General features: G+C 38.1%; 1 protein-coding gene across 6 annotated transcripts in view; it reads left to right on the top strand.

The window, feature by feature from the left end:
• LOC120532652 (inactive N-acetylated-alpha-linked acidic dipeptidase-like protein 2) overlaps window positions 1–24,161 on the top strand; it is a 2,009,486-nt gene that overhangs the window by 1,345,294 nt on the left and 640,031 nt on the right. For all 6 annotated transcript variants that reach the window (XM_039758865.1, XM_039758875.1, XM_039758892.1 and 3 more), the window contains one exon: window positions 6,772–6,915. In XM_039758865.1, coding sequence (XP_039614799.1) covers window positions 6,772–6,915 — 144 coding nt within the window. The remainder of the gene's footprint in view (window positions 1–6,771; window positions 6,916–24,161) is intronic.

The following is a 24,161-nucleotide window of genomic DNA, read 5'->3' as shown; positions in this document are numbered from 1 at the left end:
AAGCACAGAAGCTACTGTCTTTTGGTGAAATTCTACTTTTGACAATCCTGCTGATTAAATTTTGTGGGTGCTGATGAACTCGTCTGACGCAGTGCCTGATTTGAATTGTAGTACCTATGTTGGAATTTAGAAATTTATCAATGAGATGAATATCTGGAGAGTGCAGGGAGGGGTTTTATGCATTTTAAATACCTTTTTTCCTGGATCAGTTTAGTAAATTTGTGTAGAACTGGCATAGTGTATTCATTCTTTTTGCAAAGTACTATGTTCTGGTAGTCTGTTTTGTTGGCATATTATTATAGACCAAAAATACCTTGAGCCTTGGCCTGGGTGGTCCCCCTGGTCCACAGCTTCTGCGCATGAGTGATGACCAATGAAGCAGATCAGCTGGCCTGTGTTACGCAGGTGGCCATCAGCACATGTTTCTTTTCTTGTAATGTACTGTATGTGGCCTGAATGCACATCAGAGTACAGTGCATGCAGCTCTCATGAAACACAATACTCTCAATCACTTCGCTGAGATGATTGCGATAGTATTCTGCTGCTGCTGATGGTTTCATGTCAGTCCTGCAAAATTATCGCTCAGATGTAGTTGATGTACAAGAGATTTCACATGTCATATGGCATTTCCTGTCAGTGACTTGAAGGGGCATATAGTTCAAGTCAAATCTTAAATCGCAGAGGCTGTTGGTCACACCTTCAATTCATGGGTTGCATTCATGTCAAACCAAAGGCCAAGATGTGATCCTCAAACAAGTATACATATCTGGGCAAGACCCATTTAAAAGTATGTAAGGAACAGTGGTGAAATTCTGTGCTGCAAATTCTACACCCACAGGACTTCTTCCTAAAACTTCTGCCCCCAGTTTCTTGAGTCTGTGTGTTTTAAACTGCCGCCAGTTATTCAGGGAAATAACAAAAGGTACTGAACAAAAGACCTGATGCTGAAAGAAAATATAAAGCTAAAATTGCTGTTATCCATTCAGGAGCTCAGTAGAGCAATGCAACTGAAGCTTAATGATTAATTTACACTTTGTAATGAACACTGCAACAGTGGAAACAGACACACACACATAGACCATCGCAACTTCTGGGCTTCACATGTTTGAGAAGAGCCTCTGTCTGCTACAATATTTTTCTTTCATTTTGATTATTGCATCACTATATGGCATAACAACAGCAAACAGAGTGTAGAAGCATTGTGGTCTATGAATATATAACAATTTAAAATACTGCATATTTAGAAATGTGACACTAAGTAAGATGTCTTATTGTTCCCACCCAGTTTTAAGCAAATTTCTCCCAATGGTGTCTCAGGGGTATATATTACATAGCAGTAGGACTAAACCAGTGGTGTGACTTGTCGTTGCATGGCAGAAGTGTTTCCTGTCAATAGAGCGCACAGCTGTGTTGTCTATTATGTTGCTCTTATAGTGTGAAATTTTGTATATAAATATTTTGTATATCTTTATTTTTAAGTCAGACAAAGCCAATGTAATAGTGTTTCAGAAGAAATGATTTATTTCATTGATGAGAACAGCAGTGTTTTCATGTCTAACCAGACTGACTCAGGAGGTGAAATTTATGGCAGGGTTGGGAGAGGGACCTAAAACCAGTTTGGCAAGGGGGATTCCCTGCAAGACATTCTTAATAAGACATGAGGGCCATAACCCTACAGTAGCTGGCAAGCTTCAGCTCAACAAATGGTCTTGGGGGCAGGTGTGAAAAGGCAATGTGTGGAACCTTTTCATATGAAGTATGACTGTTTGGGATTGGTTTTCAATTACAGGCCATTCTGTATCACAACAACCTACTGATTTTAGGATTTGGACAAAACATTAGGTTGCTTTACCACCCAAACCCCCCTCCTCCCATATGGCCATGAAGAGAAGAACACAAGTAGAAAGCACAACTTGGCAGCCATATTGAGATAGGCATGTAGCCTTTCCTGAAGAAGCTGACTAGAAATGATGACTTAACTAGAGACATTTAACTAACTACAAGTCTGTGTGCCGCATTTCTCCGGTTGTAAGGTTGTCAATATTCATGTGTACTTTGATTATTGTTATTATATTATAAATATCATCAACAATACATTATTTAAAGTGTAACTTAACTCCTGGTTGTCCTTTTACTCTATTTAATTGCCTTAGATTATAGATGTAGAAGGGAAGGTGGGAAAAGTTATAAAACACAATACCTAAACAGTGGTAAGTCTATGGGATTTGAGGAATGTGATAATTCAACACAATAAAGAATACAAAAGGGGAAAGTAGAGTAATATAAAACTCTACCAAGACAAAACAGTTGCACATCAGCAGGATGCGCTGCTCAGCATACCCTGTCAGACCATGCTAGTCAAGTGCTCTGCCATATCTGTGGCAGCCTTGAGTGGGACTCAGAACCCAATTTCATTCCTGCCATAGCCTGATCATCCAATTCTTGGGTTGTGTTGTGTTTATCAGAGCATAAGCCATCGATAGAGATCAAGATCGAGCTTCAATGGCCAAGGGTTCATGACAGCCAAACAACATTAATGAACCTTTATATAAAGACAGGAAGAATCTCTGCTGACTTTTGAAATAAAACTGCCCTCTATTCCTTACACACAATTATAAACAAATTGTATTTCTAGTACCCAGTTTTACTAACAGCTATATTGATAGGGAATGGTTTTAATACCCTAAAAGTAGCTATTTAATAATACAATCTGAATGTGTTAAACCCAAATTGTGCTTTCACTGACATACTGACATCATCTTACCAAAATCAAAATTACCAGTTCTACAGCTCTAGCATACAAAATAGGATTCAAAAGCCTGACGCGTCAAAATGTTTCCACAGAGAAAATATCTTTGTTTTTAAAAGCTTTGGTAAAAATTCAAAGTAAAACAGTTCACACAAAAAAGAGAAAAAGAAAAGTTCTTGTTAAGAAAAGTTCTGTATAATGTTTAAAATTCTTGTTTCGTTTCTTTAAGTTTTCTCATTCAATTAAACCATTTTTAAACGTTTCGGAACCATTTAAGAATGATCAGAAAACTGTATGCCTGTCCCATTTCTATGCTAAAAATGGGTCTTTTAAGTCCCTGTGCACTGGGACCTATTCTAAACAACAACAACTTACGGGAGTAAAATGCTATACCACTGTCTATGGCTATGACTAAGCAAACACTAATATGAATTTAGGTTAACTTAAAGCATTAAATTTCTAAGACTGGCTCTTACACACATGCTTGAGAATTATCGTAGGCTCTTATGGAAAGCTACTTTACATAGTTTAGTTACCATTTTCCAAATTGTTATTTTAAATGAACATGAATATGATGACCCCCACTATAACAATTACACTTTTCACGTTATATGTTGTTTTTATTGTGTCTGTAGATGTATAAGGGTTTATAGAATCATTATTGTCACACATATAGAGTACAATGAAATTTATACTTGCATGTGCAAGTTAACATTCAACTTTCTGGTATGACAAACACTCAGCAAAATATAAATCACTTTGAAATTTCTGTCTTCTTTACTTGAAAAATCTCAGAACATATAATCTAGAGTTGAATCATGTGACACTGCAGTGAGCTTACTGCAAGATAAGCATATTGTAGTGCCGCACTAGCACCAAAACAGTGCATTCATTCACTTTATGTCGCTGTTTTAGATTGCTGTTGCTGCAACAGATGGACTTTATTTGTGAGGCTTGCTGTTTTATAGTCTACCTATTGCTGGGTCTGGCTCATAATGGAACACTGCTACAAACTCATCATGGTGTCATGGGTGATATAACTTGTCAGCACCATTACAACATTGTACATTTTTATTTTTCTGTTTCCTCATGGGAAATACCTTCCTCCATTTCCCATAAGTGTTTTCTTCTTTTCCAGTCCCTTTTTCTGCCTTCACTCCTCCTGACAAGCTTTGTCTACTTCCACCCGACTCTGGCTCCAGGAGTAGTGGCTGCTGGCTCCTTTCATAAGGCACCCGGAAGTGCTCCAGGCGCTCGTTGACGAAGTTCTGGCTGCACTTCCAGGTGTGACAGAAGTGCTCCAAATAAGGGCCTACCAGCTTTTCAGACACCCTCTAGTGCTCCAAGGGAAAGGTAATATTCTGGATAGGCTCTCTCTCCCGGACCTTCCATTAAAGGGGCATCCCGGCCGGGCAAGGACCCCGGACTTCTGCCATAGTGTATTTAATAGCAGAATATACCATAGTTGCCTTATATTCTCCAGAAACATGAGAAGAGACATTAATTTTTTTTTTTCCTTTTTTAAATTTATTTTTTGATCAATAATACTTTTTCCACTATTCCTATGACTGGTGAGTTACAGCTCACTTTGAGATATTTTAAATTTTACTCCAGGATATCTCAGAAATTATTTTAAGATATCAGAAATACATTTTAAGATATCTTATAAAAAATGGAAGTTATTTCAAGATATTTCATACTCTGATCTCTCAGATATCTTAAAATGCACATGAGGTCCTATTGAAATAATATGTTTTGCAGCCGGACTATTCAAATGGTGGCACACAAACCACATGTGGCCCAGAAACAACCACTGAGTTGCCCAGCCCATTGTAACCCCAGAAATGAAGAGAAACACCAAGAAAAACACATTTAGCTTTTTTCTTCATAAATCCCTTCATAAATTCCTACAGTAGTACAGACCATGAATGCAACACTCTGCTTAGCCTAGCAACATTCAGCCCACAATGTAGCGTGTTGTTTGTGTATCTAGAAGTGGTGGTAGTAGTATATGATACTGTGACGACCTGTCAAGTAAGACTCACAGGATCCGCTTCTCCAGGGGAATGTTCAGAATGCTGACTAGTGTGCCATGCTATGAATGGTGCCCCACCACTACTTGTCTGGGTCACGGAAACACCTATAAAATAATTTTTTAAAAAAGTAGCCTTCCACTTTTCTGCCTCTTCCCTCTCACTCTGATCCTGGCACTCAGCTCTCCCTAGAAAGTTGGCCTCAGCCCTCAAAAAGTGCTTTCCCAAAGACTCCAACCCCAACCCTGTTTCCATTCTTCACAGCTCATGCGGTAGGGAGACATGTCACAATATCAGCATAATGTGGGATGTGTAACAAAGCCATGCCTAATCACACACGTGGTCATTTAAAATGAACCGATGTTCACTCAGTGTGCAGTAGACGATCACTTGCTATGGGTTTGTGCACTGATAGCTTTCATAGCATTGATCATTCATTTAAATTCTGTTAAATACGCTTTGTGATGTGCCAAATTATTTTATTTCAAAAGGGAAACAAATGTTATTACTAATATTATGCACTATTTTGTTTTTATGCACTTTGAGATGTACCTGGGTCAGAAAAAAAGTATTACTACTACCTCAGATTCTGTTCAGTTGCAGCCTTTTTTTATTGTATTTTTTGTGCACTTTTTGTTATGACCAAATTTAAAATGGAGACAATAAATAACCATTCCTTGTTTTTCAATGCACTCATTTGTGTTGGTTTAAAACTTGCTTAAATTAAAGCTGCTGAAAATGTCTGGCCCAACTAAATTTCTTGGTTTGAAAATCAAGCCAACTGAATTTGTAATTGAATAGCCCTGTTTTACAGGAAGTGATTCTGATATATTTCAAAATGAATTTGACAAATCTTAAGGAATCTGACATATCTTAAGATGCTTAAGTCAGTTTTGGCATATCCAAAAACATATTTGAGATGCTTTGAAATGCATACCCCAAAATATGTTGTGGGTATCTTAAAATTTAAAGGAACTTATTCAAACACATCTTAAATTAAATCGCAAATATATGAAAATCCGATCTAAATTTTAACATGACTGACACCCATTTTCTGATACCACTAAATGTTAATTGGGCCTGCCATGCAATAAATCTGTGAACATACTGGTACTGTTAGTTCACTCACAAACATGTCCCACATCTTGTGTATTTTTTGGAATCAGTACAGAATGGAATTTAATTATTCATGGGGTAAAATTTTTCTTTTGCCATTTCAGTTTTCTGTTGTTCAATCGATCATGCTATTTGCTGCATTATTCTTTTTTCTGCACTGTGTAAACTGCAAGCTCTTTTTCTATTCCCCCATCTAATTCCAGCATTTTCACTCTTTGCTGCCTCATGCTCACTCCACTTCTTCTCTATCTAAAGTGTTCTCTTGCTTTTCAGTGAGTTCATCCTAAAGCTCCTTGTCACCCTTAATATTAACTGCTTTTATATCTTATGGTCTTTGCCTGTAAGCTCTTCTTTCCCCTTTTTCATGCTCTCCAAGTATGGAAGGTCAGACCTTTTTTATTGAGTCTCTCAGGTGATAAAGCCCGCTAGCTCACTACAGAACATATCGTGTATTTGAAATTGGTAACACTTTTTGGCATTTGTGACCTGAAACATTTTAGTTATGTACTGTTTTTTACTTTGATTGCCATTATAACATGTCACTAAAAGTGTGTTTCAAAAGACATAAAATGCCGAATCTAAATTGTAGTTGGTTCACTCAACTGTAATAAATAAGCACTCCTGCTTTGAACTACATTGATTTCATGCATTAAATGAAATAAAACTGTAAATGCATAAAGATGTGTGAGATTATGTAATGTAGAAAAAAATATTCAGAACAAAATGTCAGCTACTTAATTTTATCTCACTGACTCATGAAAGAAGATTGATTTAGATGTATTTGGTATTGTTCTTCAGAAAGCCTTTATCAAATTTTATGTAATTATTGTTAATTACTGCCAGGTTTCAACAGAGTTCTTTTATTGCTTTTAGATGGAGCATACAGAGAAAATGTGCAACACCTCACAAGACTGTTGGTTCAGCCAATTTCTGCCTCTCTCGCCAAAGAGCTTATGTCTGCTCGTGAAATTGCTGGTGGCAACAAGTGCTCTCCGCTGTCAATGCCTGTGGATTCAGGTAACTTAACAGTGACGTACTGCTGTCCTTTATTCACATTTTTTAGGAAATGCATTCATCATTACGTTTCAGAGTCAACTACTAGACTGAGCTATTTTGATTTTATTTCCATTTAGCTTAAGAGTGGAAAGGTTTGATGAGGGCTTTATTACACTGCATTTTTTGTTTAGTAAACATATATGTGAATATGCAGGGATATTTATGGTTTTGTGTTCCTTATGAGAAATGATTATCCTCCAGTGTAATTCTTTTGTAATAATCCTTTAACCTCATTTCGTAATCACATGAAAGAATCAATTGTTGCTGCACTGTAGTTCAAGATATAATCCAGATGAAGAGAAAACTGCACTATCAAAAAAAACAAGATGGTGTTTCTGTTTAGAAAATTATCTCCTATATTCAGTACATTTTCCATGGCAGTAAATGAACAGTAAATAGTAAGGGGCAGAGCAAGTACATATCTGAAAGATTATATCTCTTGACTGGCCTGGGAAATATAGCAAATTCCCATGGGTTAACTGAAAGAAGTAGCATCGATAAGGTGGTGTGGTCATCCAGGTTCATTGTGGTCATCCAGGTTCATTGTGCTGCCACAGTGGCTTTTAATAAGAAAAGTGGAATAAAAAGGATGATAAGAGATTGCATCTTTAGGTTATTCTGTAACACGTAAGAAAAATGTAGCAACATTTTTATGGCTGAAGCGCAGCATTTGCACTTTTAATTTTCATTTTAAGATAGTTATACAGAATTGCTATAATAGCAACAACAAAATGTATTTATATAGCACATTTTCATACAAATGATGTAGCTCAAATTGCTTTACAGGATGAAGAAAGAGAAAAAAAAGACAACATATAAAAATTATCCATCCATCCATTATCTAACCCGCTATATCCTAACTACAGGGTCACGGGGGTCCGCTGGAGCCAATCCCAGGCAACACAGGACACAAGGCAGGAAATAAGCCCTAGGCAGGGTGCCAGCCCACCGCAGAATATAAAAATTAGGCAATTCTAATTAAAATAGAATAAAAGTAAAGTCCGATGGCCAGGTAGGACAGAAAAAATAAAAAAACAACTCCAGACAGCTGGAGAAAAAAACTAAATCTGCAGGGGTTCAAAGGCCATGAGACCGCCCAGCCCCCACTAGGCATTCTACTTGACATAAAAACGTAATGATGATGGTCATGTGGACCTCTGGCCTTCGATCCATCAAGGTAGGGACTGCACGGTGCTTTGATCAGGTGGTGGTGGCGCAGAACGCCACCACAGAAAACCGGATAAACAACAGCAGAGAATGAAGAGGTTAGTACAGAGTGAATTAAGTGAAAATAGATTCATTATACTTAATAAACATATTTAACATTATAGATCTGCAGGCATCAAACTTCTACATGAGGGTGGAAAGCAAGGCAAGCTACTAAGTATTATTCTGTGGCAGAACCCACTATATTCCTCTCTATCTTCCCGCCAGCACTGCCCCGATGTTTAACTGTTCCTTCCATACTGCTCCACATACTCTCGTCTGTAACATTTACTGCCTGCCTGCACATTAACAGAGCTGCTTCTGCCTAGCAATGCTCATTTGAGGTCAGTGTTAACACCAGCTGCCCTCATCTCCCCCAACCCCATAAAATGATCCAAGCTTTCGGAGGCTCATCAGAAGCCACAAACCCAAGCCATTGGACTTTGAATTCTGAAATGCCCGCAGGTAAATGCTATGCTCTATAGCCATGCTCACCTACATTTCCATGCTGTGCATCAGAACACATGTTTGCCATGCTATTGCACATAGATAGAAAGGCCCAAATGAAATGAAAATATATGTGCTATGTGTGCTAATGGCATGAGTTTTGCGGGTAGCAATACACAATTTATTTTGCTTTTTTTTTGCAAAGTGAAACTTATTTTTGCCAAAAATGTATTTGAATTGTTTTGCTTCTCATTACCACCAATTAACATACTTGTAGTATGTATTCTTGGTGATCTAAAACTAATTAGCCTCTGTTTTCTTTTTATTTCTTCAGTTTCAAAATGTATTTGACCACGGCTTAGTGGTTGAATGTTTAGTAGTGCTGCCTCAAAGCTTTGCAGTTCTGTGTTGAAATGCAACTTCAAGCACAGTCTGTGTGGAATGTGTCCACTTGGGCTTTTCTCCATTGTGCATCTGGGTTCAATTGTGACTCAGAACTGTGCTGGCATGTCTGACTACAGTGTGGTTTCCCACTCAGGGTTGGTGTCTGCTTTCATCCTGTTGTTGCTGAGATGAGTGATGTATTCAGCATGCATAAGCCACAGCAGGGCATAAACATCCATCTATTCTATATCAAACATACTTAGGTGCAGTTAAGATTCTGGGGTGAGGATCTTCTCCTAACACTGGACTGTGTGTCAGACCATCATAATGTCCATACAGTCCACGCTCACAAGTATGGGGCCAATTAAAAACAGACATTTAACTTAATATGCACATCTTTGGGATGTCACTGGAAACTCCACACAGGTAGGACCCTGAGCTAAAATATGAACTCAGCATTCAAGGGCCAAGAAGCCATAGTGCAATCCACTGTGTGACTATCCTGCAGGAGATTAAACAGAATGTGACTAATATATTTGTTTGTTTTTTTTCAAACAATTCTGCACTATATCGTGGTCTTGGGAAATAATTATGACTACAGTATGTCCACATAAGTAAAGGATGATCCTCTTCCAAAAAGAATGGCAGATATTCTAAAATGAGATTAACTGGTGATGGAGGGGATGAGTGGAGACTGTTGAAAAGCAGTCTAATTTTGTTTTAATAAATAGTGTCAGAGCTATCAGAGAGTAACTATGCTTCTTGAAAAACCGATGGTAATTATACAGATTTGGAGATTTACTATTAATTTTTTGTCAGAGAAACTTATTTTTTCAGAATCTAAACAGTAGTGCTGTAACACTTTTCGTAAAGAAGGCATTTCATGTAATGGATGGAAGGATACGAAATAGATCAAATTAATGGTCTTCACACTGCCTGCTATAATTTAGCAATGTCTTTCATTTGGATTTATGCGCTATATTATCTTGTTATCCTGCTTGAAATTGCACAGCCCACCTCTCTAAAAATACAATGGCCCAGATATGTTGTCCCTAAGAGCACAATCTGATGCCAAACACTTTGTCTTGAGACGCAAGGGGATTGCTAGCAGAAATCTTGAAAAGAACTGTATTACAATACAGAGTAAAACTAATTAAAAAAAATCTTCAGCAGCGTGGTCAGCAAGCTTTGGTTAAAAAAAGAAGAAATAACATTTCACTCAACTCACCATAGTGTCTCCTCTGCAGTAATAGAAAGGAATCTGGTGCATGAACTCTTTTAATGGATAGCATTAAACTCTAATTCCTGCTATTGACATAAAAATCTCCCCATCTCTTTGCATCATCACCCAAGAGAATCAGTTGTTGCTGCACTGCAGTTGTTTAGCCTTGATAGACAGTAAAAGATATAGTTCAAGACTGTCTAGCGACAGAGGTGAAAGGAAAGATTGAAAATCAAATCCCTGGCCACTGATCTAATAAAGAAATATGCTGTACCGATTAAAATAAAAGTATGCAAAGCTCCCCCTTAATAAAATGCATTCCATTTGTGGATGTGAGCATTTTTGTGTTGTACAGTAGTAGTAGGGCTAAGTATTTATCAATATATTTGGACTTGTAAAGGAACAACTCTGAGAACTGTGCAGTAATTCTTACTATGGAACAGCGGCACATACTTAGAGTATACATCACCTCTTTTTACAGCTTTCATGTGGTAGTTTTTCAATTTTAAGGCCAGCCTCAACATACCCCACTTTAGAATTTCTGACTCTTTTTTTAAATGTTTTTGCATGTTTCGATTTTACTTGAGAAAATGCCTTGTAATTATATTTTCTGTGAAAGATGCTTTACAAAATAAAGATTGATTAATAACGGATTGGTTCTTACACTTTATTACTATAAGGGATGATGCTTTAGCACATGATGCATAAACCTCTAGTAGTCATGACACCTTGATGAGACACAAATTGTTATTCCTCTGATTATATACTGTACAGTAGGGCAGCAAGAACAGATCTATGAAATATTGAAGCAGCTTAGTTGATTGATGATTTTGTTCCAAAACATTGTGACAGAGAGCTTGGTTGGGGCACCACTATTTTTATTGAATAGAAGCTGGGCCATTAGGAGCAAAAGTGGTGTGTGCGCTGGCAGTGGTCACTTCTGTGACCATGAAAGTGTCACTCCTCCAGCTTCCTGATTATGAAAGGTACAGTATTTATATACACCAATAACTGGCGTCAACTAGACATATTAAGTTATAAATGACTCTCTGCTTCTTGGATAGATGACCAGGGACAATTCTGTTCTTCTGCTGAAAATGTAACCCCTGCAGCCACTAGAGGGAGCTTTAGAGCAATTGCCCCAGCATTTCCAAAGACTGGTTAATTCACAGACTGTTTCCATATGTAGCCATTGCTCAGGGTTTAAAAGCCGCTTCACGTCAAAGGGCTAGGGAGCTTAGAAGTTCTGAAGACTGGTGTTGGCAAGAGTTTGGCTGTCAGAAAGCAGAAAATCCAGAGGAATGTGAAGAGCGACGGTGTGTTGTTGTTAAAAGGTGAGGAAGTGAGTAAGGCACCCTGTCAGCTATACAGTGGAGAAGTCTTCTGTAAGTTACTCCTGGTTATGGGTCTTTCTTCCTTTCATAATTATTTTTTTAATAAACACATAAACCCTCTGCTCGCTTCGCTCACCAATCCCCGTGTTTGGTTTTCCGGATACACACTTTTAAGATTTTTTTCTTTGAATTGTTGCTGTTTCATTAGTTTCACTTTTATTTCAGAACTCCTGTAAAAACAATATTTGGAATCTTTTGAGTACCAATATGCTGAATCTTTTAAATGAGGTCAGTGAGACTTGTGTTTAATGACTTTGTACCATAATTCAGAATAGGTTTCTCTGTTTGGAATTTTAGCACAGACAAAGCGATTTACATCATCAGCAGTTAATCATTTTTTTTTACAAAGTAACCAATAAATGCATGTGAGGTAAACTACATTTTTGAAATTCTCTTGACTTAAACTTCAAAGCCTTACAATATTTACATACTTCTGACATATCACCTATGTCCATATATTCGATCTCTATTTGCCTTTTCGTTATTTCTCCAAGTAATAATTTCTCTTTCTTTGCGCTAATGCGATGTTTACTTTCTTTGTTTTAACACTTTCGTTTTTTTCTGCTTTCATATTCTGTATCTTGCTCTGTATGTGTTTCGCGCCTACGTTTTTTTTAGACTTTTGCATTCCAGTTTTCATTATCTCTAACCTGCTCTGCATATGTTTGGCCCCCTTGTTTTTTAACCTCTTTATGACATTTTACTTTCTTTTCTACTCTGTCTTTTATTTCTGAACTCGCTTTGTCCTGCTTTTTTCTCAATGACACCGGGTCCATGGTGATTACTTTCCCTTTTTCAAGTAATAATTTCAGTTTGTTTGCGCTATTGAAATCTTTACTTTCTTTTATTATACTTTCTAATTTTCCTACTTTCATATTCTTTAACTTTTTCCACATGTGTATTGCGCCAATCTTTTTTTTTTTTTGAGCCTTTTGAATTCCACTCCTTTCATAATCTCTAACCTGTTCTGCATGTGAATAGCGCCCACGTCCAGATTGAACATGCTTTTTTTTCAATTCCACTTGTTCTGGGCTGATAATTACTTTCCTTATTTTCTGAATTTGCACCTAGATTATTATTTTTCTTTTTTGCTCTCTTTTCTCTCCAACGCTTTTGAGTCTCTTTTCTTCGCACTGCATTCTTCTTCACTTGGTCGTCGACATTTCATCTATAACATATTGTCCTTATACACTTTATATGTGTTGAGACCCTAGATCTGTATGTACTCAAATCCTTACACTCACACGACTGAGTGTTTTGTTGCCCGTTGTCTTATTTGATATTATTTGCAAGTAGGGCGTGTCTAGCAAGAATCTCATGTCCTGGGTCAATCTCTTGGCACAAAGTCTCATGTTTAAGGTCCCCACAAGATGCTCCGTCGCCATTCTTTTTCGTTTTTGACTTCCTTACAAGCAGACCCCAGACTGGCAAAAGGAACTCCTCTGTGCTGTTCAGCAACATTGGCATTCCACATGGCTGCTGCCTTGGCCCACTACACTCTACAATCTGTTCAGCTATGATCATGTAGCAAAGCATTAGAGAAAGAGCATCATCATGTTTGTGGTCAACACCATCATGACTGACTTCATCAGTGATAATGATGAGGTCATCAACAGGAAGGAAGTAAAAGACCTGACCATGCAGTGCCATGGCAACAACCTCTCCCTGAACTTCAAAAAGACAAAGGAAGTCATTGTAAACTTCAGGAAAAATAAAGGCAGTCAGACATCACTTTACAGCTCCCCCATCCGGGCAGGTGGCTGCTTCATATTTTTAGATTTCTAGATCACCAACAGGCCTCTCATGAGCTGTAATCATTATCTACATCCTCAACGATGCTCAGAAAAGGCTGTTTATCCAGAGGAAGCTAAAGAGCTTTGGAACTAAAACTATTTCGGGTAAACATTTACCACTACACCATTGAGAGCATCCTTATCAGATGCATCATGGTATAGTTTGGTAACATGACTTGCCAGGATCACAAGCTCATCCAAAGGACTGTCTGTACCTATTCCAAAACCATTGGAGCTGATCTTATGCAAGTCCATGCGATATGTTTCAAATGCTGTATGAGGAGGACTGAGTCAGTCTTTTTTTGTGTTAACATTTTATAAATTTACTAAAAGCAAGTAAGCAAGTAACATTCCATGCAGTCCAATCAAACTTGACAAAACTAAATTCAAATCAACTCCCACTTATGAGAAAGAGAGCAAGGCCACCAGCCAGAGTAAAAGTGAGTAGTAAAAAAAGTGTGAGAAAATCCTTTTCCCCATTTTCAGTGCTTATTCTAAAATGTTATTGATTAAACCCTGCCAGATTTAAAAAAGTTCTGAACAGATCCTCTAAGTGAGAATTTGATTTTTTTTTCAATTTCAGTAAACACTGATGCTAGCCATCTAGCTCAAATGCTATTTTCACTCCTACCATCAGTTAGACATTACCAGTGCCTTACTACATGCTTCTGTGGCTTTTTGGCAGTTTCCTTCCACAGTCCATGAAGTTACTGAACACTCTAATTTGAACTTTACCTGCTGCAGACTGTATCCATTTGCTGCATCTTGTCTAAATCTGTTGTATGTTACATCTGCATTTACCTGCTTTTACCATTTGCACTTCATTTATTTGCTTATTGCAGTTTTTTGCACTGCTATTAACCCGTATAATGTATATTTCTGTTTAGTTCTGTTCTGCGCTATGTATATACAGTATTCAATGTATTACTATCTTCCTTATTGTCTGTACTAGCTGTGCTACCTGTCTTAAGATGGGTTGTAATCTAAGTAATCAACATAGAACTCCATTCCATTTGGAACAGGATTCATAAAAGCGTTATTAATGTTCATGATGAGCCATCTGTTGGAATGACAAATGCAATGCATTTTATTACCACAAATGTTTGTGATGTGCCATCTGTTGGAATGACTGAGACATAGCAACCGGGTAGACACACAGATAAACAGATGCTTATCCTTTTATTAAGGTGGATTTTCCTGCATCTGTGGCAGAAAACCTTCACTATGCTATGTGACAATACATAAATGAAGATAAAGATCCCAGACGACAGGAACTAACCATGGTTGTGGTGACAGTCCATTGCAGAGTCACCTTACAAAGAGCTAACCTGGAGTTGCCAGCGAGCCTAACACACAGCCATACTTATACAGAAACAGGGAGGGTGTACAAACTGCACACAAATAGCAGAGGGGAACTCAGTCTAATCACATGATTCTAGCACAGTATGCAAAAATGTGAATGAGGTAATTAATAATTAAGGATACATAAGCAAATATGGATTGCATAATTTTAGTGTGCATAAAGAAAATGTGAGCTGAAATGATATTAGTGTTTTAAAAGCAGTAGGCCAGTCCCAGATGGTTCAAAGGTTTGCAAATGTGGCAGACCTTTGAAGATGTTTTAAGCCATTAGAGGTCCTTCCTTTGATATTCACTGTACCATTATTTGTAAAAACTGTACAGTGATTAGGCTTCCCTTGTATCTCCATAGAAACAGGAGACTGAAATCTTAGAATGGGCTTTTCAAACTCATAAAGTAATGAGATCTTGAAATGGTTTCAATTGATGGGGCAGAGGTGATATGTGGCACTCATAGCTCTGTCCACTGTCTCCCAACCTGAATGGCAGGAAGGGAGGTGAATGGGGCTGAGATCCCTTTGAACCATGTATTATTATGATTGTGTATATTAGCAGCTTTTATTTTTGTATTATTGTGCTGTGTAAAGGAGAACTCAAAACACACCTGCTGTCATTCACAGATTTACGTGTAATGACAACACTCTTATTTGAAAATCATCTGTTTGCTAATGTGAGGGCTTTTTTTGTATTTTAATTTGAGTTATTCAGTCAGTCAGCTGGTCAATCAATGTGTACTATTTATAGCATCTTTCTTGTTGAAAACCTTTTAAAATCACATGACATGCATCTGGAAAGAGCTGTTTTCATTTAATTAAACTCCAGTCTGATTACAGCTGAAGTCCTGTGCCAGTGAGACCTCACAGTAAGCTGGCACAGATAATATGACCACGTGCAAGACTATTGATCAGCCATGACTTCTCCACCGCCTCTGGCTCTCTCTGTCTTATAGGCAGATCTGTCAGTCTGTCACACTTCTGCCTTTAAGTTCGAATTATAACACTGAAGTGTTGCCTCATTAGTGCACCATAAGAAGGTGAACCAATTTGTCAGCCCTGCATTGATTCAGTAAGCTAGTGAACGCCTTGGAATTTGTGGATTAACTCGTTTTTATCTTTTTGTCAATTTACATAATCTGATAATGATTATACTACTTTTATAGAAGTTGTCTATTGCTCTTGATCCTGATTAAACTTAATCCCCCTGTGAATATTTTTAATTGGTTAAGTGTACTACTCTGGCATTTAACATTTGAGGTGAATCTTAGAAAAATCACACATTTATTATTATTATTATTATTATTATTATTATTATTATTATTACTCAGTTTTTGTTTCCTTTCACATGATGTCTTTGTGGTTTTAGCTGCAGCCATTCATTTGTAATGTGTGAAACATGTGGTTTTGCATTATCTTATTAAAAATGCATGGATGTTCCTGGAAAAAATGTCATCTTGAAGGTAGCATATGTTGCTCAAAAATCTCATACTTTTTTTTTTTTGTTGTTGTTGCCAAAGTGATTTACGTTAACACCTTTGTAAGGATGTGTGCAGTGCCCATAAGTGTGATCTTTTGCTCTTCACTCGCTGATTGATGGCCTGGGAGCATCTTCAAGTTTTCATTATGATCTTTCTTTAATGTACCTAATGCTCCAACTATAACTGGCACAGTTCTAGTTTTACAGTCCCACATCCTTCTAGTCTCAATATTTACTGATCTTCTCAGTTTCTTTTAACATGATGTTTAGTCGTCTGGGACGGCTATATCAATCAACAGGCAGGTTCTCTCTTTCTTATTATGCAGCACAATATCAGGCCAATTTGCCTGGATTGTTCTATCTATTGCTATTGGAACATCCCACATGATGGTGATATCGCTGATGTCCACAACCTTATCTGGTTGGTGTTCGTAATACTTGTCTGACACTTGTACCCCTAGATTCTTGCACATACTCAACTGGCTGTTTTAAGATGTTCTTCTGGTGGCCCCTGGTGTTAAGTGCCTGGTGCTATGCTGCCATAATTAAGCTTTCTGTCTCTCATTTTAGACCAGAACTGCAAAGCCATTGAATAGACACCTGCTTATGGACAAATGATCTTTCACTTTCTTCTTCTTCTTACTCTTATTATCAGACTAAGTCTGTGAAAATTAACACAGATCACATTTGTAAATGACATTATTTAACACTTATTTATAGACATGCAGTAAAATAATAAGGCATTGTGTCCACAATCCATTCACAAACCATATGTGCTTGTTACAGTCTTTCTTTTTCTTACATGCACACCCAGTTGCCTATCATGACAGACCTAGGTGCAATTCAAGAACCATCTCTGAACGTGGCCCCAGTCCATTCTAGGACTCACTCACACATATACACTCACCCTCACCTTTCATTAACCTAACCAGCAACAATGTGAGAGGAAAACTGGAGTACCTCGGGAAAAACCTGCAGAGAGAAGAGGATGAGTTGCAGTCCCCACACAAACAGGGTCTGGATTGGGAATCAAACCAGGAGTGTAAAGCTATGAGTCAGCAGCTCTAACAACAGCAAAATTCTTTTTTGTTTTAAGTGTTTTAAAATTAAAACTGCATCACATTGAGTTTCAATGTGCTCTTCTATGCTATTTTGTTTCCTTCTTCCTGCTGTGTTTATTATGATTTTTCATCTTTCTAATGTAAACCACACTTTCCTATAAACTTAAATAAACAATTGTAAATGTAATTCTCTATGATAACATCTATTCTCACTTTTGGATATTCCCATGCTACTAAAGCCAGTGGGGTAGTTTTATGAGGAGAAGCAGCCCTGATCCTGCTTTTTTAACATCACTAAACATCTTTCCTCTCTAAGTCAATGAGGTAAATGAAGTCCAGTGGATTTATTCTTTTTACTCTGTTTCATTTTGTAAAGCCTAAGGGACCTGAAAGGTCAGCAATGCACTCAATGTGGGATTTCCAACCAGGACTGTCAACTCAGCAAAAGTCATCAAGCTCTCTGTCGCATTTCTCAAGCATTACCTTTGTTGGCGGTTCCCCCTGAGACTATTGCTCCCTTTCCGCTGCCCTGATTCTGCCACAGAAATGGCTGAAAATAAAACCTTTGCAAATTAGTTTGCTTGAAACTAAGACCTTGAGTTTTCATGAGAGTTTGTGGAAATTGCATTGCACTTAGAAAGTCAAAGGAGCTTTCGGATTATTTTTTTTTTTGCACCCATCCCAGGGATGAGTGCTAAAGCAAAATCCTGTTTCTTTGACAGGTAAAAATCTCTTTTTATTTGAAAACCCGAAAGTTTCTTCATTGACTATCAGCCTAAGTCAGTCTTGAACTACAGAAACATGTCACAGTCAATTAGGTATTACCTTTCTCTAATCATCAAAACTAGTCAGGAAGGTGCACATCCCACTAGTAACATAAAAGTATAAAATGGACTGTACATACTGTAGATAACCAGTATACTGAGAATCACACATAAAGAACCAGCCATATATTATACTGTGTGAGTCTGTAATTGGTTATAAGAAGTTGGAAGAAATCTGGAACACTTAAGAAAACACACAATAGGGATAGGGAAAGCAAAGAAATGGCATACAGAAGATGTCTTCACTCGAAATTGATACTTGCATCCTAAAGTGCTCTAAAGTGGCAATACTGATGGTTTGTGGCCAGCCAGAATACATTTTCTGCAATATCCCAGAGTGGAATAGCACAAGGGGTCAGCAATAAATAAGGCCAAATTAAACTTGTGTTTTATATCTGCAATTGATTTAGAACACTTTGCAAAAATATATTTTACCTTTTTTGCTTGTCAGTCTTTCAGTGTTGTATAACAATAATGTGAACATTTTCAGGGCAGTAAATAATTTGTGTATAGGCACTGTATCAGTCTGATTATATGCTGTTAAAGTACAGTTCACAGTCAGGCTTTTACAATGCATTGGGAGATACAGTGTTAATGGCATGACATTACCAAAAAAATTACACTTTGTATTATAATGGATTGCTGCAACTAGAGGGCATAGATGGAACCTACAAAGTAGCCTTTGTCATCAAGATTATGTTCCCTAAGTGAGAAATGTCTCTAAGGTACTTGAAGTTGACTTGGAATTGATTCATTTTGCAGTACATCATCAGGGAAAACATGTGACCTTAACTTACCTGGCATGAAAAGGTAGCAAAAATGGGTTACAGCTATCTGTTTGGCTCTAATAGTGTCCTAGACAGTTGACAAAGAAAGGGTGCCAGCGTCTTGAATATATGCAACTCCAAATTAGAAAAAAAAAAAATGCAGTGATTCTTAAGTTTACTTTGAGTTTTATTTTATTGAAGACAGTATGAACCCAAGATATTTCAGGTTTTAACTGGTTAACTTCATTTCATTTGTTAATATTCCTGCATTTCAGGCAGTTGGGACAGGGGCAAATTGGGGCCAGTAGTGAGGTAAAAAAATTAAATAATAATGTGACTCTCAAACAGGTGATGTCAACAGGTGATTGTCATCATGATTTGGTACAAAATCAGTATAAAGAAAGGCTGAGTCTTTCAGGAGCAAAGACAGGCAGAGGATCTCCAGTTTATCAACAAATGCTTGAGCTATTTATTGAAATTTTTAAAAACAATGTTCCTCAAAGAAAGGTCGGAAGTGATTTGCATATTTCTCCCTCAGCCGTGCATAATATCATTAAACGATTCAAGGAATCTGGAAGAATTTCAGTGCGGACTGCACTGATGGCACTGCATCAAGAACCATCCCACATGATGATATCAATAGCTGATATAACCACATGGGTGAGGGATTACTTTGACAAACCATTGTGAAACCCTACGTTGCCACTTAAAACTTTACTGCGCAAAAAAGAAGCCTTATGTTAACCATGTCCGGAAGCTGCATTGCCTTCTCAGGGCACAGAGTCATCTGGGATGGACAATCATACAGTGGAAGCAAGCCTGTATTGTGGTCAGTTAATCAGTGTTCCAGATCTTTTTTGGAAGAAATGGACAATGTGTGCTCTGGACCAAAGACGAAAGAACCATCCAGACTATTATCAGCAACAAGTCCAAAAGCCAGGGGTCTGTCGTGGTATGGGGCTTGTGTCAGCGCTGTTGGCAAAGGTAATTTATACTTCTCTGATAGCAGCATTAATGCAGAAAAGTGCATTGAGATTTTTGAACAACATACACTGCCTTCAAGATGACATCTTGTCCAGGGACGTCCATGCATTTTTCAATAAGACAATGCAAAACCACATATTTCACACATTACAAATGAATGGCTGCAGAGGAATAGGGTATGGGTACTGGATTGGCTTGTCTGACCTGTCCCCAACAGAGAATGTGTGGAGAATTTTGAAACAAAAAAAGCAACGATGACCCCATACTGTTGCACACCTTAAGATGTGTTTGCACCAGGTATTGCTTGGTATTCTGTGTGCCAAAATGTCTTTTAAGCGTTGTGAGAAGGAATGGCAACATAACAAAGTAACAATTGCTTTACCATCCCAACTTTTTTTGGAATTTGTCACAGGCCTAAAATGCAGGAATGGAGTTATATTAACAAATGAAATGAAGTTGATCAGTCAAAACATGAAATATATTGGGTTGATACTGTCTGCAATAAATTAAAAGACCAAGTGAATTTAAGAATCACTGCATTTTGTTTTAATTTGCATTTTCCATGCCATCCCAACTTCTTCTAATTTGGGGTTGTATATCGATAAACTGTTCCAATTTGTTTATGGGCTGGAGATGTTTGAAGGCGGCTTTTGAGTTTAGAGTTAACTTTCTCTTTGACCTACACATAAATTCTACATAGGATGTAAATAGATGAATGTCCAGTTTTATAGTGAAAAATAGTTGCAGTAGTTCCTTAGCTTGAAAAAAAAACAAAGACTTTTTAAGAAAATTAGTTGAAAGATATTCAGAATATTTGATTAGGCATTTAATGTCTATTTGCCTTTAATGCTTTTATTTATTGTGGGTTTTATGCTGTGTTTTTAAATAAACACCTCATTTTTGTTTATATGTGTACTTGTTTAGGATCCTGGGTTGGTGCCTGTGGATGGCATAATAAAAATAATTACTGATATACAAGAGTTACTATACATATACCTGGAAAAATAAAAATGTAAACATTTATGGAAAGATAACACCAGCATAGGTCTGAATGCAGCCATATTGTGCAAAACTACATCATTTGGAACAGCACATATGTGCTTAGTTTAAAATCAATCTGCATTCTGCAGCAAACAGGAAATCAATCCAGAAATGAAGAATGAAATCAACACGCTAAAATGTAACCAAGGATACATTACTGCAGCCACAAGCCAATTTCTTATCGCACAGCAAGCAACCCAAGGCCAGGCTGAAATGAGGAAAATTGCAGGAAAATCAAGGTGGAGGTGGGGGTGAAGGAACAATGTGAACATTGGTTGTGGTTTTCAAATAAAAGAACAACACTGCCATTAGCTGAAGGAAAATGCATCTCTGAAACATTTCAGAATATGCACCTTAAAACAAGAACAATGGCTTTTTTGCTGGACCTCTCAGAACTTAAATATTCAGACCAGGAAAGACATGCAACTAGAGCCGGTGACACTTGGTAAGGTACCTGAATTTATGACCCTAACCAATGCAGGAGCAATTAAAGAAGCATTTGCCTTCTTTATTCCTAATTATACCCTCGTTAGAAGTTTCTATCTATCTATTGTGGGGAACAGCCCCGACACAGACAAGTAGACATGATGTTTTATCACAACACACGTTTATTTACACTATATTTACAAGTATAAGTGCACAAAACCCAGTGCCGCAGCACCAATCAACCCTCAAGTCCAGGCCTTCTCACAATGTCTTTCTCTTCTGGCCGCCTCCACTCCTCTCCTCCAAGACTTCATCCTTCTTCCACCCGACTCCAGCCATCGAATGGAGGGAGGTTGCCCCTTATATACATGCCCGGATGGGCTTCAGGTGCTTCCCGACACTCCTCCGCCGACACTCCCCTGTGTGGCGGAAGTGCTGGCTGCACACCCAGAAGCACTCCGGGTGTCCCCGGTCCTCTTCCCCCAGCACTTCCGGGTGTGGCGGAAGTGCTGAGGTCCAGGGCTCCAAAGGCACTGGGGCGCCCCCTGGCGGTGACCATGGGCCCACACAGGGTTGAGCTTCAAAGCACTGTACCTGTGGTCCCCAAAGCAAGCCCTCCTCCGGTCCCCCTGGGCGCCCCAGCCGGGTCGCCACCCCAGCCATCTCCGACACTATCTATCTATCTATCTATCTATCTATCTATCTATCTATCTATCTATCTATCTTTTGTGGACCCTTGGGGCACATATAGCCGTCTTAACCTAACACACACAGGCAGAGACTATTCAAGACTGGGGAAGCGCTTTTCCTTGCTCCCCAGAGTACAGCACAGTACAGAGCACCAACGTGCACGGTCCACAGTCCTTTTTTCTCTCTCTCTTCTTTCTCTCGCTTTCTTCCAGCAGGGCTGGGCAAGCATCCAGATGGCCACTAGTGGGGGCACAGGCCCCAACAGGGTTGAACTTCTATGCTCCACACCTGTGGCCCAGCTGCAAGCCAAGGGGGCTGCACTCTAGCATTTCAGGGGAAATAATGTCCTGAATAAACTCTCTCCCCCAGTCCTTCCACTATCGAGGCGTCTGGGCCGGGTAAATGGCCCAGCTGTCCACCACACTATCTATCTATCTATCTATCTATCTATCTATCTATCTATCTATCTATCTATCTATCTGTCTGTCTGTCTGTCTGTCTATCATTTATGTGAGAGCATAACATCTTCTGACATACTGTAAAATGTAACAAAAAATGAATGAGAGTCGGGGTCCTGAAGGATGCCCAGTTTAGTTTTTGTGTTCAAAGGTGAAAAAAAAATAAAGCACTGTCATGTTAAATATTATGCACAACATTAACTTTGAAAAGATCTTCTGAGGCTCGGAACTCTGTGGACCTCTGAAACTGGCCCTCAATTGAACACTGACTGATGGTAGGTCTCCAAGTTATATACCGGCATGACTAGAAGGAGCATGGTTTTGGCCACAAAGGAATTGACTTCATCAGTCCCCCATGCCTTTTCCCTCCTCCATTCTAAGAAGACAGAAGGAACAAAAGTTAGTGTTGGTGTCACACCTAAATCCTTCCACATATTTGTCCAGCACAGACCAGTAAAATACTTCCACATGTCTGACATAACCCATAAATAATGCTTGGAACTAATCAAAACAGTTCTGATTCTGTCTTAACCTGACCATAGTTTATGTCAGTATCTATATGAGAATTTTATTTGAGTGGTACAAGCAGAACTGGTTATTGAACAAGCTTTTACATACACTGTAAATGACTGGTACCATATCAACTATTATTTCTCATATTCAATATTACTCACGGGAAGTAAAAGGGTATAGATGTGAATATGGGAGTTCTGAAACCTAAAGGTATACCTTATGAGAAGGACTCATAAGTAGCAGTGGACTCTTCACTTTCTATATCCAGAAAGTTTACAGAAGCAATTAAGAAGGCTAATAGTGTGTTATGTTATTTAACACAATATGTAGAATACAAGCAAAGAGAGGTTATGATTAAGCTGCATTAAATGCACTACTGAGGCCTCAACTGGAGTATTGTGTACCACTTTGGTCTCTATATTATTAAAAAAGCAGCACTAGACAAAGTACAGTATAAAGAAATTGGACTAGACTGATTTCAGAACTACAAGCTATGAGTTGTGAAGAAACAATGAAGGACTTGAATAGTTTTAGTTGTGTTTTGTGAAGTATGGAGCAACTGAAACACAATCATAATCAATGAAATGCAATTACTCAATTCCAGTCACTATAATAAGGTTTAAGGAGCAGTAGATGGAGCAACAATTGGTTGTGGACTGAAGCAAAGACTTTGAGAAGTTCAAAGAAAGTCAGGCTGTGGTACTGGAGAAAACTAGTCTGAGCTCTGTGAATTAAAGCTAAACTAAATTGTTCTTTTATATTCAACCTAATTACACATACATTAGCTTCTTTACATCTTCAGATTCTCATTAATTCAAAAGCAGATTATACCATCTATCTCAGGTTGCAGCTATTCTTCTTGTTAATGAAACAGACATGTAGCAGGTTACTATCAGATTCAGTTTAATTTATGAAATGATGAGGTGCACTTCTAAAATAAAATCCCCAATCCTCAAAAGATTGTTTTTACACAGATGAAACCTTACTGGGGATATGTATTTCTGAAATCCAGATAAATGTCAGCCATTGTAGTGCAACATGGCCACTCCTGATAACAAATGATAGTCTTTACAGATGGTTCCTTATAGTGATAGATGGATATGTTTACAGCCAGCACTCTCTCCTGATGACACACAACATGATTACCAACAAGATATCGTAAGGA

The sequence above is a fragment of the Polypterus senegalus genome, chromosome 1, assembly GCF_016835505.1.
Source record: "Polypterus senegalus isolate Bchr_013 chromosome 1, ASM1683550v1, whole genome shotgun sequence".
NCBI classification, from domain to species: Eukaryota; Metazoa; Chordata; class Cladistia; order Polypteriformes; family Polypteridae; genus Polypterus; species Polypterus senegalus.
This window is presented reverse-complemented; position numbering and strand designations above follow the sequence as displayed.